The 14,609-nt window shown below is 36.7% G+C and overlaps 1 protein-coding gene across 1 annotated transcript in view; it reads left to right on the forward strand.

The window, feature by feature from the left end:
- The window catches only part of LOC110464119 (pyridine nucleotide-disulfide oxidoreductase domain-containing protein 2-like), a 26,464-nt gene extending 12,386 nt beyond the window's left edge, over positions 1-14,078 (forward strand). Inside the window, exons 7-16 of the mRNA XM_021519178.1 lie at positions 1,637-1,704; positions 2,898-2,995; positions 6,009-6,150; positions 7,264-7,395; positions 8,229-8,301; positions 8,812-8,968; positions 9,408-9,562; positions 10,908-11,014; positions 12,174-12,294; positions 13,212-14,078. Coding sequence (XP_021374853.1) covers positions 1,637-1,704; positions 2,898-2,995; positions 6,009-6,150; positions 7,264-7,395; positions 8,229-8,301; positions 8,812-8,968; positions 9,408-9,562; positions 10,908-11,014; positions 12,174-12,294; positions 13,212-13,282 — 1,124 coding nt within the window. The 3' untranslated portion in view covers positions 13,283-14,078. The remainder of the gene's footprint in view (positions 1-1,636; positions 1,705-2,897; positions 2,996-6,008; positions 6,151-7,263; positions 7,396-8,228; positions 8,302-8,811; positions 8,969-9,407; positions 9,563-10,907; positions 11,015-12,173; positions 12,295-13,211) is intronic.
- Positions 14,079-14,609: the final 531 nt, after the last annotated feature.

Genomic DNA, 14,609 nt, shown 5'->3' on the forward strand with positions numbered 1-14,609 from the left:
ATCCCAGGGTCTGCCCCACCCTTGCAGACTTGGCCCCTGGGTCATAACTTTGAAACGGTTGAGATCCCCACCCCAAAACTATATATACAAATGCTTGGCAAAAAGAGACAAATGCAGTCACGATATTAGAATCGATCCTGGGGTCTGGCCACAACTCTAGGGACCTAGTTTCTGAGTCAAAGCTTGGAAACAGTTGAGATCCCCACCCCATAACCATACATAAAATTGCTGGGCATGAAAAATCTAATATAGCTATGCTACAAGGATTGGCCTTGGGGTCTGGCATAATCCCTTGATCTCATTTGGAGAATAGTTTGCCATGATTGCTTAGGTATCCAGGTGAGCGATACTGGCCCTCTGGGCCTCTTGTTACAGTAAAAGTGGACATTTTCATGTGTGAAAACGTTTGCATTGTCACCCTTTAAACTAATCGTGGTGTGATTTTTTTTTGTTAGCAATAGTTATGAATTCTATATATTTTACTTATCTATTATCCAATATATATATATATATATATATGGATTGAACGGCGTATTTTGTAATTTTCATGCCGGTATTAACGCAAATGGGTTACATTCATATTGCTTGAAGTCCTATGCTTAATATGAATGTAATTGATTTGTGTTCATACCGGCATGAAAATTAAAAAAACGCCATTCAATCCATATATTTACATTTTTACCTTAGATCAATTGCTTAATTTTATTTTTTTGTTCTTTCTTAAATATTTAATTAATTTACTGCATTTTGCATATGCGTCGTCCTTTAAATACCATTGGCAGAACAACCCTATTTAAATTAAATTGGCGCCAATAATTAACTGTAGTCATTTGAGGGTCTCCAAGTTATTTCGAAGCAAAGCGACAAGACTCAGTGAACAGGTTAATATATGACGTCAAAAGTAAACTGTGTGTTACGTTGCGAGAGTTTTTGCTTTCATACTGAAATTAAATGCATTTCTGCTGGTAATGTTCATATAGTGGGTTGCAGCGCAAATGTAAATATATATATGTGTGTGTTTATGCATTTATTGTACACATATGTTGTATGTGTGTTTATGCATGTATTGTACACATATGTTGTATGTGGGTTTATGTATGTATTGTACACATATGTTGTATGGGTGTTTATGTATGTATTGTACACATATGTTGTATGTGTGTTTATGCATGTATTGTACACATATGTTGTATGTGTGTTAATGCATGTATTGTACACATATGTTGTATGTGTGAAAAGTTAAAAGTTTTCATTGATGTTATGCATGGGAAAGTTGATATATTTTGCTTGTATGACAATATGTGATAAACATTTGAGCTACAGGTGATGTTTATAGACAAGGAACTTTGGAAATTAAATTCTGCAATTGATATTTGTTTTAACACTAAATTTATTTCATCCATGTGCAGGAAATTATTTGACACATCCGTACTTCCGCCAAGGTGCTTGAACCTTGGCTTCATTGTAAAGTTGGAATAAATAGACAAAAATTCAGAAAGATAGCCAGTTAAAAGTACTCGTGACTGGTTGTACTCCGAAATGTTTTTTCTGTTCTTAAAGATTGTTTTCTTGTTATAAAAAAATGTCATATAAGAACATGCATAGAAATTATGATACATGTATCTATTTATTACAGTTAAATCCTTGGGAAGTTTCAAGGAAACCGATGCCTTCTATGAGTTGATGACTGCTCCTACTACCAAGGTGAGATCGGTGTAAAGTAGTTGGAGAGGTGTAGTAGTTCGTAGACCTCCTGCTGCAGTGTTTGTTTGTTACGAAAATCTGAAATATTAAAGATTATTAAAATTAGATCAAACAAGCTGGTCTTTCATTGTTGAGACTTGTAATTCAATTTCTTCTGTATAATGAATTAATCAGTATTTTCATTAACATTGATTTATCAAAAAACTTTCAAAATTACATTTTTTTCACAACTTTGTTACAAGAATTACCAGTATGGTAAAACCAAAGGTTCAATAACTTACCACTGGGTCTCATGTTCCAGGCATACGTGGAGCATTTGCCAGGTAATGGTCATAATGTTTCTCCGGGTACTCAGGCTTTCCTCCACCAATAAAACCGGGCACGTCCCTAAATGACCATGGCTGTTAATAGGACATAAAACACGAACAAAACTCACCAAGCAATAATTTACTGTACCGTTTTTATTTTAATTATCCCCAAGGGCAGGGGAAATTTGGCTGAAGAGGGTTGGGGGGCTTATTAAGATTAATAGAACCTTCCCCTACCTTGAGGGTGTGACAGAAAAATCTCCAACCAGAGAGGTGATGTTTTTTGGTTAGATAACCAAAAAAATCACCCCAAGGGTTGGAGATTTCTCTGGTACACCCTCAAGGTAGGGGATGATTATTTTTCTCCCGTCCTATTATTTCAGTCACAGCTCCACCGACAGTAGTCTGCCATGTTTGTAAACAAAAAACACATGTGGGGTATGAATATCGTCATTCACTTTTGATGACGTCACAAGTACCGATGACGCATTTTGATGACGTCACAAGTACCGATGACGCATTTTAATGACGTCACAAGTTGTGTCTATTGCTCTAAAGATGACAGAACTGTGGGACACGTTCACAGGGAAGATTTCCAAAGTTGTTCTCTTTTCTTTTTGAAAACACTTTTGTCAGATTGTGAGACTGAAGTCACATCTGATAGAGGGTGCTAACACAGGGGAGGGCCAGAATGGAGGGTGTTCATTAGGAAATGGGGTTATATCATGCAATAAGTATTAAAAAAGGGAAGGGATGCTAAGAATAGTGGATACTATTATAAAAAAAATTCACAAATTTCAACTTCTGCTTATGCCATTTATCATTTCCCTGAGGTATCTATGTTTTCTTAATTACATGTAAGAATGCTGTATGTGTTTGTCACAGATTCTGGACAAGTGGTTTGAGTCCGAGCCTTTGAAGGCTACGCTGGCCACAGACTCCGTCATCGGGGCTATGATCAGTCCAAAAACACCGGGCAGTGGGTAAGTACAGGTATACTCCTGTCATCGGGGCTATGATCAGTCCAAAAACACCGGGCAGTGGCTAAGTACATGTATACTCCTGTCATCGGAGCTATGATCAGTCAAAAAAAACCCGGGCAGTGGGTAGGTATATGTATACTCCTGTCATCAGGGCTATGATCAGTCCAAAAACACCGGGCAGTGGGTAAGTACAGGTATACTCCTGTCATCGGGGCTATGATCAGTCCAAAAACCCCGGGCAGTGGGTAAGTACATGTATACTCCTGTCATCGGGGCTATGATCAGTCCAAAAACACTGGGCAGTGGGTAAATATATGTATACTCCTGTCATCAGGGCTATGATCAGTCCAAAAACACCGGGCAGTGGGTAAGTATATGTTTACTGCTGTCATCGGGGCTATGATCAGTCCAAAAACACCGGGTAGTGGCTAAGTACATGTATACTCCTGTCATCGGGGCTATGATCAGTCCAAAAGCACTGGGCAGTGGGTAAGTACATGTATACTCCTGTCATCGGGGCTATGATCAGTCCAAAACCACCAGACAGTGGGTAAGTATATGTATACTCCTGTCATCGGGGCTATGATCAGTCCAAAAACACTGGGCAGTGGGTAAGTATATGTATACTTCTGTCATCGGGGCTATGATCAGTCCAAAAACACCGGGCAGTGGGTAAGTATATGTATACTCCTGTCATCGGGGCTGTGATCAGTCCAAAAACACTGGGCAGTGGGGAAGTATATGTATACTCCTGCCTATGTAGGATGGTCTATATAGAAAGGTTTGTTTAAGACGTGTTTTTTATAGACAGGTATTAGATGTAGGATGGTCTATATAGAAAGGTTTGTTTTAGACGTGTTTTTTATAGACAGGTATTAGATGTAGGATGGTCTATATAGAAAGGTTTGTTTTAGACGTGTTTTTTATAGACAGGTATTATATGCAGGGTGGTCTATATAGAAAGGTTTGTTTAAGACGTGTTTTTTATAGACAGGAATTAGATGTAGGGTGGTCTATAAAGAAAGGTTTGTTTAAGAAGTGTTTTTTCTAGACAGGTATTAGATGTAGGGTGGCCTATATAGAAAGGTTTGTTTGACGTGTTTTTTATAGACAGGGATTAGATGTAGGGTGGTCTATTTAGAAAGGTTTGTTTAAGACATGTTTTTTATAGACAGGGATTATATGCAGGGTGGTCTATATAGTAAGGTTTGTTTAAGACGTGTTTTTTATAGACGGGTATGAGATGTAGGATGGTCTATATAGAAAGGGTTGTTTGACGTGTTTTTTATAGACAGGAATTAGATGTAGGGTGGTCTATAAAGAAAGGTTTGTTTAAGAAGTGTTTTTTCTAGACAGGTATTAGATGTAGGGAGGTCTATATAGAAAGGGTTGTTTGACATGTATTTTATAGACAGGTATTAGATGTAGGGTGGCCTATATAGAAAGGTTTGTTTTAGACGTGTTTTTGATAGACAGGTATTAGATGTAGGGTGGCCTATATAGAAAGGTTTGTTTTAGACGTGTTTTTTATAGACAGGTACTAGATGTAGGGTGGTCTATATAGAAAGGTTTGTTTAAGACATGTTTTTTATAGACAGGTATTAGATGTAGGATGGCCTATATAGAAAGGTTTGTTTAAGAAGTATTTTTTATAGACAGGTATTAGATGTAGGGTGGTCTATAAAGAAAGGTTTGTTTAAGAAGTGTTTTTTCTAGACAGGTATTAGATGTAGGGTGGTCTATAAAGAAAGGTTTGTTTAAGTGGTCGTTATACAGACAGGAATTAGATATAGGGTGGTCTATATTATAGAAAGGTATGTGATTTACAAATGGTCTCTATAGACAGGTATTAGATATAGGGTGGTCTATATTATAGAAAGGTATGTGATTTACAAATGGTCTTTATAGACAGCTATTAGATGTAGGGTGGTCTATATAGAAAGTTATGTGATTTACATGTGGTTGTTATTGACAGGAATTAGATATAGGGTGGTCTATATTATAGAAAGGTATGTGATTTACAAATGGTCGTTATTGACAGGTTTAGATGTAGGGTGGTCTACATAGAAAGGTTTGTTTAATAAGTGGTCGTTATAGACAAGTATTATATAAAGGGTGGTCTATATAGAAAGGTATGCTATTGCCAAGTGGTTATAATAGACAGGTATATATAGTGGTTGTTAGGGAAAGGTTAGTTTCAGAACTGGTTGCTATAGACAGGTATTATATATAGAGAGGGGTCTTAGAGGAAGGCTGTTATAGAAAGGTATGAGATATGTAGTGGTGATATTTATATACGAGTTATACAGGTTGCTTGATATGGAAAGGTTTGTGGTTTTGGAGGTGGCTTATATAGACAGGTATAAGATATATAGAGAGGTTGTTATAGAAAGGTTTGTGATTTTGGAGGTGGCATATATAGACAGGTATAAGATATATAGAGTGGTTGTTATAGAAAGGTTTGTGATTTTGGAGGTGGCATATATAGACAGGTATAAGATATATAGGGAGGTTGTTATAGAAAGGTTTGTGGTTTTGGAGGTGGCATATATTGACAGGTTAAAGATATATAGAGAGGTTGTTATAGAAAGGTTTGTGGTTTTGGAGGTGGCTGATATAGACAGGTATACATTATATAGGGAGGTTGTTATAGAAAGGTTTGTGATTTTGGAGGTGGCTGATATAGACAGGTATACAATATAAAGGGGGGGGGGGGTTGTAAAAGAAAGGTTTGTGATTTTGAAGGTGGCTGATATAGACAGGGTATAAGAAATCTAGTAGCGATAAATATACAGTTTTCCGTGGTAGACAGTTACCTTATCATCATAGAAATGACCTATATAGACAGGTGGTAATATAGAAAAGAATTGTCATCTTATGGCGTGTATTTCAGATATGTACATGAAGAATATAAAATGCCATATTGTCACCGTATTATTTACACAAAAGTGTCTCCTCACACAATTGTGCTTTCTTGTTCATCAAATTTCACCCATATTGTTCGTTATTACAGGTATGTTCTGCTCCACCATGTGATGGGGGAACTGGAGGGGGTAAAGGGGGCATGGGGCATTGTGAAAGGGGGCATGGGGGCAGTGTCCCAGGCCATCGCTAACTGTGCCGTGGACAGAGGGGCCAGCATCTTCACAGACTCGGTATGTAAACTATGCGCTGTTGACGTTAAACATTTTATAAACTGTAAACACGATGGACAGGTCTAGGTCATATAGGTTGTGCAGTGGATAGCCCACTTGCCTTTCACCGAGGTGGCCAGGGTTTGATTCCATGATCGATCTGAAAAGGTATGGGTTCACCAACCGGCCATACAAGTTTCCTCCCACATCAACACCCCCAGTGCGCTAACGACCGGGCCAACAAGAGTGATAAATATAAATTGTAATGATTTGTTTCATAATTTGTTGTGAAGTAAATAAATTTTATATTTATATACACATGATGGACAATGACCACTTATTGTTTAAGTCTCTAGTTAGGTCAATCTCTTATTGAGTAAATTGAAAAAAGGTTCTTGATAAAATTTACTGAGATTTTTTTATTTATAATTGATAAAGTTCTCAATCATGTTTGAACCGATGGAAATTATACTAATGTCGATTTTTATTGTAAATTTCAATTCCTTTTGCCCATAATGTTAATTTTTCTATTTAAAACCGACTTGTTTGGCCTAGTGACATGATCATTAGAATGATGCTGGAAAGTTTAACTTGAAATTGTAGATTTTTTAATCCTCAAAAATATGTAAGTAATTCCACAACAGATGGGGAGGTCAAAGTTCAAGAGCCAAGGTCATCGCTCTTTTTGTTAAACAAAGACCAAGATTCGAACCATAATCCTGAAAACCTAGATTGATACTCCTTTAGCTGAGCTGTATTGATCTGTCACCCGTGATCTCTTCCATGCTACGTACGTAATACAATATAAAGACAAGAATATTTAAAAATTCACCGTTACCTACCTTTTATGCACTGAGTGCTTAATTTCACATCTCGCCACTACTGTTACGCATTGAAAAATATGCAATATTTACGTAAGTGTGGAAATATGCAAAATTGTGAATTGATGCAAATAATGAGGTGCACTTATAGAAAGTATATGTCACCCGTACTATAGTTTTAATAATAGCTACGAGGCTGTGAATACAGAAACATTATGAATAAGTTTTTAATAATCAGTAGATCGAGGGAGATAAACAGAATTGTAAACATCTGGTATGGATGTTAATGGCGTATTATGTATTGTTCTTTCAGCCTGTTCAGGAAATTGTGACCAACAATAACTCTGTAAAGGGAGTTGTCTTACAAGATGGAACAGCCATTGAAGCCAAGGCTGTTCTATCAAATGCTACACCAAAAGTGACCTTCTTAGATCTATTGCCAGAGGTGAGGGGTCAGTTGTACCAATCTACAGAAAAATGGCTGAATTAAAGCCCATATACAATATTGACAATACACTGAGTCTCCAATCGTAAATATCATGTCCCCCACCTAACGGTTTTCTCATGTTTCATTTTTTCGATCAATTTCTCACTCTGTCTAAATATTTTGAAGAATTTCTGTCTCTATGCACATTAACATTGAATTTCTTTTCATTTATCTGGCATATTTTTTTAGTTATTTCGTCCTAAAAACATTAAAAAATCTCTCCCCAAAAGACTTGAGGTTGACGTCAATTAAAATATGATAGCAGTCCACACAAACTTACAAGGTGGTTTGTGAAATAGTTTTTCTATATCTATGAAGCAATAAGCCCATGCCTGGTAATAAGCCCATGCCTGGTTATAACCCATGCCTGGTAATAAGTCCATGCCTGGTAATAAGCCCATGCCTGGTAATAAGCCCATGCCTGGTAATAAGCTTATGCCTGGTAATAAGCCCATACCTGGTAATAAGCCCATGTCTTGTAATAAGTCCATGTCTGGTAATAAGCCCATGCCTGGTAATAAGTCCATGTCTGGTAATAAGCCCATGTCTGGTAATAAGCCCATGCCTGGTAATAAGCCCGTCCATATCTATTACAGTTCTGTATAACTGTCACTGAATGCTTTTTCATTGTCCTATAATAAGAACAACCCCCATCTTTGAGTCAGAGTTGTGGTGTCCCCCTGGGCTTATTACAAGATAAACACAATAAGGAATTAAAGCTGACTAGGAGTCTTACAAAGCTTTGTTAACATAGCGATACATGATGTTAACCAGATAATTTTTCCGTACAGGGTAACCTCCCGGAGGATATGATGAAAGAGCTCCGGAACTTTGACTACACCTCCCCCGTGACCAAGATCAATGGTGCGTTTCCTCTCCTTGTTTTTAAAACCGTGTATGGTTTAGCTACCAGGTTATATAATTAAAAGTTTTCAATAACACACATATCGTAAACTTATACAGTATTATAAATAAGGATCTTCATTGGAAAAGCCCTCATTTCACATGATGACGACCACACAGGTCTGTGATTTGACTTTAACATTTAACAGATTCTTAATGCATCTTCATGAGGTTGATGTTTTGTCCCTCCCTTAACACAAAACGAAATAGAGATGGTTGGATGTATCATGCTGTGTGTATTATCTCCAAAAACACCATGGGCATGGAGAGCTGATACTTTTAGATGCTGAAAGGATTAAAGTACTGCACCATTTGGTGTTACCTCCCCTATCAAGGAATTATTTCCATTTGTTTAAAAAACATTGTTTACACTAAATCCCCCTAACTACTGAATTAATTAAAATGATACTTGTAACACTTGCATCAAGAAGTTGTACAAAAATTGATTTTCTAAATATTATTTTAATTCAGTTGCGTTAAAAGAATTGCCGAACTTTGTGGCCGACCCCAATACGAGAAAAAATGAAGTCATGCCGCACCATCGAGCAACCATTCATCTTAACTGTGAACATTCGGACCTTATTCACGACGGCTTCCTGGAGGCTCAGGAGGGCAAGTTTTCTAGCAAGTGAGTAGATCTAATCTGGCTTTAACATTATCGGAAGGTGAACTTCAAAATATTTTTATAAAAATATACATTCATTTTGTAAGAAAAAAGCACACATGTATAATTTTGTTCATTTTGTCTTGTTTTAATACCTATAAAAGTTGCATTGGCATTAAGATGTCAAGTAAAACACATTTTAAACTCAAACTTGTATGGTCAAGGTGCAATATCCAAGTTCATTTCATTTTAATACAAATATTTAATTAATAATCAAATGTCGTACACCTCTGTTGTATACAATTTTGTAAAATGCGTTTGAAGATGTATTGGTTTTAACAAATATTTTATGATAAAGTCAATTATTAAAATATATTTTAACTTTGTGCTAGTGTTAACCTTATCAAGGAGTAGTCTGAGTTATTGTATTAAGTAAAAACTACAAAGCTCTATTCTGTGACAGGCCCATGATTGAGATGGTGCTCCCCACAAGTCTGGACCCTACTGTGGCACCCCCTGGCTGCCATGTCTGTCTGCTGTTTACCCAGTACACCCCGTACCACTTGGCAGGAGGCCAGGAGTGGGACGACCAGAGCAGGAACAAATATGCAGACACAGGTCAGCTTCTGTCTGTTCCCCAGCTTTTGGAAGCAGAAATTAATACTGCACTCAACTGACTGATCATCCTGGATATCCAGGGGTTACGCTCACATCCTGGATATCCAGGGGTTACGCTCACATCCTGGATATCCAGGGGTTATGCTCACATCCTGGATATCCAGGGGTTACACTCACATCCTCGATATCCAGGGGTTACGCTCACATCCTGGACATCCAGGGGTTACACTCACATCCTCGATATCCAGGGGTTACGCTCACATCCTCAATATTCTGGGGTTACGCTCACATCCTCGATATCCAGGGGTTACCCTCAATTTCACTCTCTTCACCCCTGGAATATGTCATAGCAAAATTGAATTCCCGTGGCTAGCTGCTTGATTAAATTGGTCTCAGATTGACTAATCTGACTAATCGCTATAGGCTGATACCTGTCCTTTTAAGTTTATAGAGAAGCGACACCTCACTTCAAAGCCAGCAAGTTGTATCGTTGTGTGACTGCGAGATTTGGTTTTATGTTGATCAAAGGATCAAACTATTCTTCTCATCTCATCCACAAGGTGCTGCACATTAAGCGTTCAATTTTGCTACGACATAGTCCAGGGGTGCAGAGATCGAAAGTGAGCGTAACCCCTGGATATCGAGGATGCTGGATGATTGGTTTAAGAGAAATCAAGAATCAAATTAGAATAGAACTCATAAATATTTCCCAAATTGACCATGGCTATGCAGTACATACTGATACTAAGACAACTGAACAGCAGTCATTATTGTACAGTTTACAATATATTCTATTTGTCATACAGGAGGTAATTGTTTTTTCAAATCCTGCTTTCATTGAATTACAAATTTCCAGGGATGACTTGACAAGGTGTCTATAATGAAGAATATAATTTCGATATTTTTTGACACTAAAACCAAAACAATGAGATAAAGACTCAATCCAGGGGATTTGCTTTCTTAAATTTCAGGCAACAAAAATGTTACCGAAATAAATAGAATATAGATCTACCCTGTTCAATATAAATCCTACTAAACTCACACTCCTCTGAAGCGCAGAAGGATGGCCTAGGGTTGATAAAATGAAAATTTGATAATTAAAAATCACCTCGGAGGCTTGCCATCCATATTTAATATTGGATTCTAGGATTTCTGGTTATGAATATGAAAATTGTCAAAATTTAAGCAAATTTGTCCCCTCTCATGACCCGACCCCACACGCCCTCTTGGGAAGGAACCATACAATTCACAATTACATGTCATCTGGATTTTGTAGAGAATTTTGAAGTCAAGCTTTGATTTCGGGTGTAAATCTGATATTTGTAATTCTTTGTGTGTTTTGAAGTGTTTGATGACATAGAGAAGTATGCCCCTGGCTTCAAGGCCAGTGTGGTGGGCCGTGACATCCTCACGCCCCCCGACCTGGAGAAAACATTCAACCTCACTGGAGGCGTAAGTAACTAATACTATATAGCTCTAAATCTCTGGGCATCGATAAATTAAATTGGCTTAAAAATAGTAACACATTTCTTTTCATGCAAAATCATAATCATTATTGTAATGAATTCAAGCTTTTACATGGATGCTGAGTTTTTTTTACAAAGACTAAAGGACTCTGTATGGTTTGGGCCTTTTTTGGCCCCCAAATCCATCAAAATTAAAAATCTGCAATAGAACTTTCAAATGACTGTTTCTTCAATTTTGTATACTTCCCCAGGACTATTATGTAAACATTTATTTGTGTTTTCAATTTTAGCTGCCATGGTAACCAGGTCATATTTGCATAAATTATTGAAATTTGATTATTCAGTCAATTTTGACAGGTTTTCACCTAGTTTTTCTCTTAGCTACCATAGAGCACACTCTTGAACAAACTTTATATTTCTCCTTAAGATGTATTACAGGTGCCTACACATTATCCTTTGATATTAAGTTTGTTCAAGCATGCGCTCTTTAGTTTCTAGGAGAAAAACTATGCAAAATATCACAATATTCACTGAATATTCATTTGTTTCTAATTTATGCAAATTTGAACTTGTTACCATGGCAACAATAATTAGAAATATAAATAAATATTTTCATAATAGTATTTGGGAAGTATTCGAAATTAAAGAAACAGTCATTTCAAAGTTCATTCAAAGATTTTGAATTTTGATGCATTTGGGGGCCAAAACAGGCCCAAACCATACTTAGTCCTTTACAAGAATATTATAGAACTGTTTAGTACACTGTACCATCCTTTGTAACTTAAAATATATAAATAGAAAAATATTATATAATTTTCTTCAATTACATTCAAGGTCCTGTTTTACACACCTGGCTGAAATAGTGTTATGCCTGTTCATGGAATCAAGAAGTTCTCTAAGATACCAAACATGGCAACTTTTGTTTTTCAAAACTTAGTGATCTGTTTCATGACTGTCAGTAACATATCTCATTTATCTGGCAATGATCTCACCCATGTTTATTGCATTTCCGTAGAAATGCCAACAAATCCTATTTATTTATTCTGTTATGAACCCAGCCACCCCTCCTTCACAGAAACAGAGTTGGTTCCTAGGCCTTATAGGATAGATATGACATATACCGGTATGATTATTCTTTTAATTAGAATATCTTCCATGGAACGATGGGGTTGGATCAGCTGTACATGTCCCGTCCAATCTCCAGGCTCAGCAACTACCGGTCTCCCGTGAGGGGCCTCTACCTATGTGGTAGTGGGGCTCATCCAGGTAATGTCTATTATAATGAACCATACATTTCACCTTCATTAAACAGTTCTCCCGTGAGGGGCCTCTACCTATGTGGTAGTGGGGCTCATCCAGGTAATGTCTATTATAATGAATCATACATTTCACCTTCATTAAACAGTTCTCCCGTGAAGGGCCTCTACCTATGTGGTAGTGGGGCTCATCCAGGTAATGTCTGTTACAATGAATCATACATTTCACCTTCATTAAACAGTTCCGCCGTGAGGGGCCTCTACCTATGTGGAAGTGGGGCTCATCCAGGTAATGTCTTTTACAATGAATCATACATTTCACCTTCATTAAACAAGTTTAGACATGTGATAGTTCTCCCCTGGGGGGCCTCTACCTATGTGGAAGTGGGGCTCATCCAGGTAATGTCTGTTACAATGAATCATACATTTCACCTTCATTAAACAAATTTAGAAATGTGATAGTTCTCCCGTGGGGGGCCTCTACCTATGTGGAAGTGGGACTCATCCAGGTAATGTCTATTACAATGAATTTATAACAAAGATAACAAGACGCTGTCATTGATATCCCCCGCTTGCTGTGCAAAAGTCATTAAAAACTTGAAGGGTAAAATATAGGTAAAAATCAGCATCTGCAAAATGGGCCTCTATCAGTGAGGCTCATTCAGGTAATTTCTGTTAAAATCAACACAACAATGATAATCATTACTGATGTAAAATAACAATATCCAGACCAAGTTTCAAACCCAGGACCTCTGACGTCTTTGATGAACATTCTGACCACTTGTGCAGCCTGGTTGCTAGTGAGTGATCCAGTCCAGATCTGTATGTGACCATGGCCAGCATCCATAAGGCAGACATTCCAATTTGTCTTCGTTTCTGGTTTTAGTTGTCCAGAATAACTTTCTATGTATTGATTCCATGTTGTAGGTGGTGGTGTTATGGGATCCGCAGGAAGGTTGGCTGCCATCACAGCTTTGTCAGATTTCAAGAAATTGTGAACCTTTCAACAAACTGTCTCCAACATTGAAGTTACCACGGTAGAATTAGCAACAGATCACTAAATGATGAACATCTTATTTTTTAAATTGACTGTGAGTTATCTAACATGAGTTATCTAACGTGAGTTTAACGTGAGTTATCTAACTTGAGTTATCTAACGTGAGTTATCTAACGTGAGTTATCTAACGTGAGTTACATGAAGATCGTTAAATTCCTTAAGGTGTGTCCTAAAAATTGAAGTTTGTCGTTTTGTCCGGATCATCGTACATCTAACTTCATCTTGTACAATCCTGGAAGTTGATTACACAGGTTTGAAATTTAAATATGTAACTGATAAGGATTTCATTTATTTCATTTTATAGGTGGGGACTGAGGTGTCTGTTGGGATTATTCTGCATTAAGATAAAGAGTAACATCAAGCTGAATTATAATAAAATGAAAACTGACACAATTATATTTCTATAAATGTATTCCACAAGAATAACATCTTGTGAAGAATTATACAGAAATTTGTTCTAAATTTAAGTTTCCAGGAATCAAACTAGGGACTGATCCACTGCTGTTTCAATACTTTATCACTGTCATATCCAGGAATTACGAATGCAAAGCATCAAAATGAAATGTGAATACATCACAAAGGGAAGTAACTCTAATCCGGGATAACTCAACCTGGTTGCATTTTACGATATTTACCATGAACAAGATTTAACAAACAGCTCTTCTGGACAATCAACAATACAATTTTGTATATAGATATATATACATGTACTGTGATAATTAAAATAACATTCCATAGATTTGGAGTTTCTATATATAACTGTTGAAAATCAACATTACAATTTTGTCTATATATATATATATATACTGTGATAATTAAAATAACATTCCATAGATTTGGAGTTTCTATATATACATGTAACTGTACAATCAGCATTACAATTTTGTAGATACTGTGATATTTGAAATAACATTTCATAGATGTAGAGTTTAAATGTATGACTGATATTTAAATTGATATTTCATCAAAATTACAATACTGTCCAGCTTTTTGTGTCTCCAGGTCATGCAAAATCTTGTGATATCCCTTTTTCAGGAAATTTGTATACTGCCATGATAATTCCCTTTTTTACCAACTTATATAATTATTACTTATATAGTTACCTATGTGTTTTTTGAATACATCTTTGTTGGATGTGAATGGAGATCAGAACAAAGGAGTCATTTCGAGTAGAAAGGGTGGAACATAATCGCCTCCTTTAGAAACTTTTGACATTTTTAATGTTTCAGTACAAATCATCTTTTATGTTAAATTTTACTTGGAACAAA

The sequence above is a fragment of the Mizuhopecten yessoensis genome, unplaced genomic scaffold, assembly GCF_002113885.1.
Source record: "Mizuhopecten yessoensis strain PY_sf001 unplaced genomic scaffold, ASM211388v2 scaffold10961, whole genome shotgun sequence".
Taxonomy (NCBI): domain Eukaryota; kingdom Metazoa; phylum Mollusca; class Bivalvia; order Pectinida; family Pectinidae; genus Mizuhopecten; species Mizuhopecten yessoensis.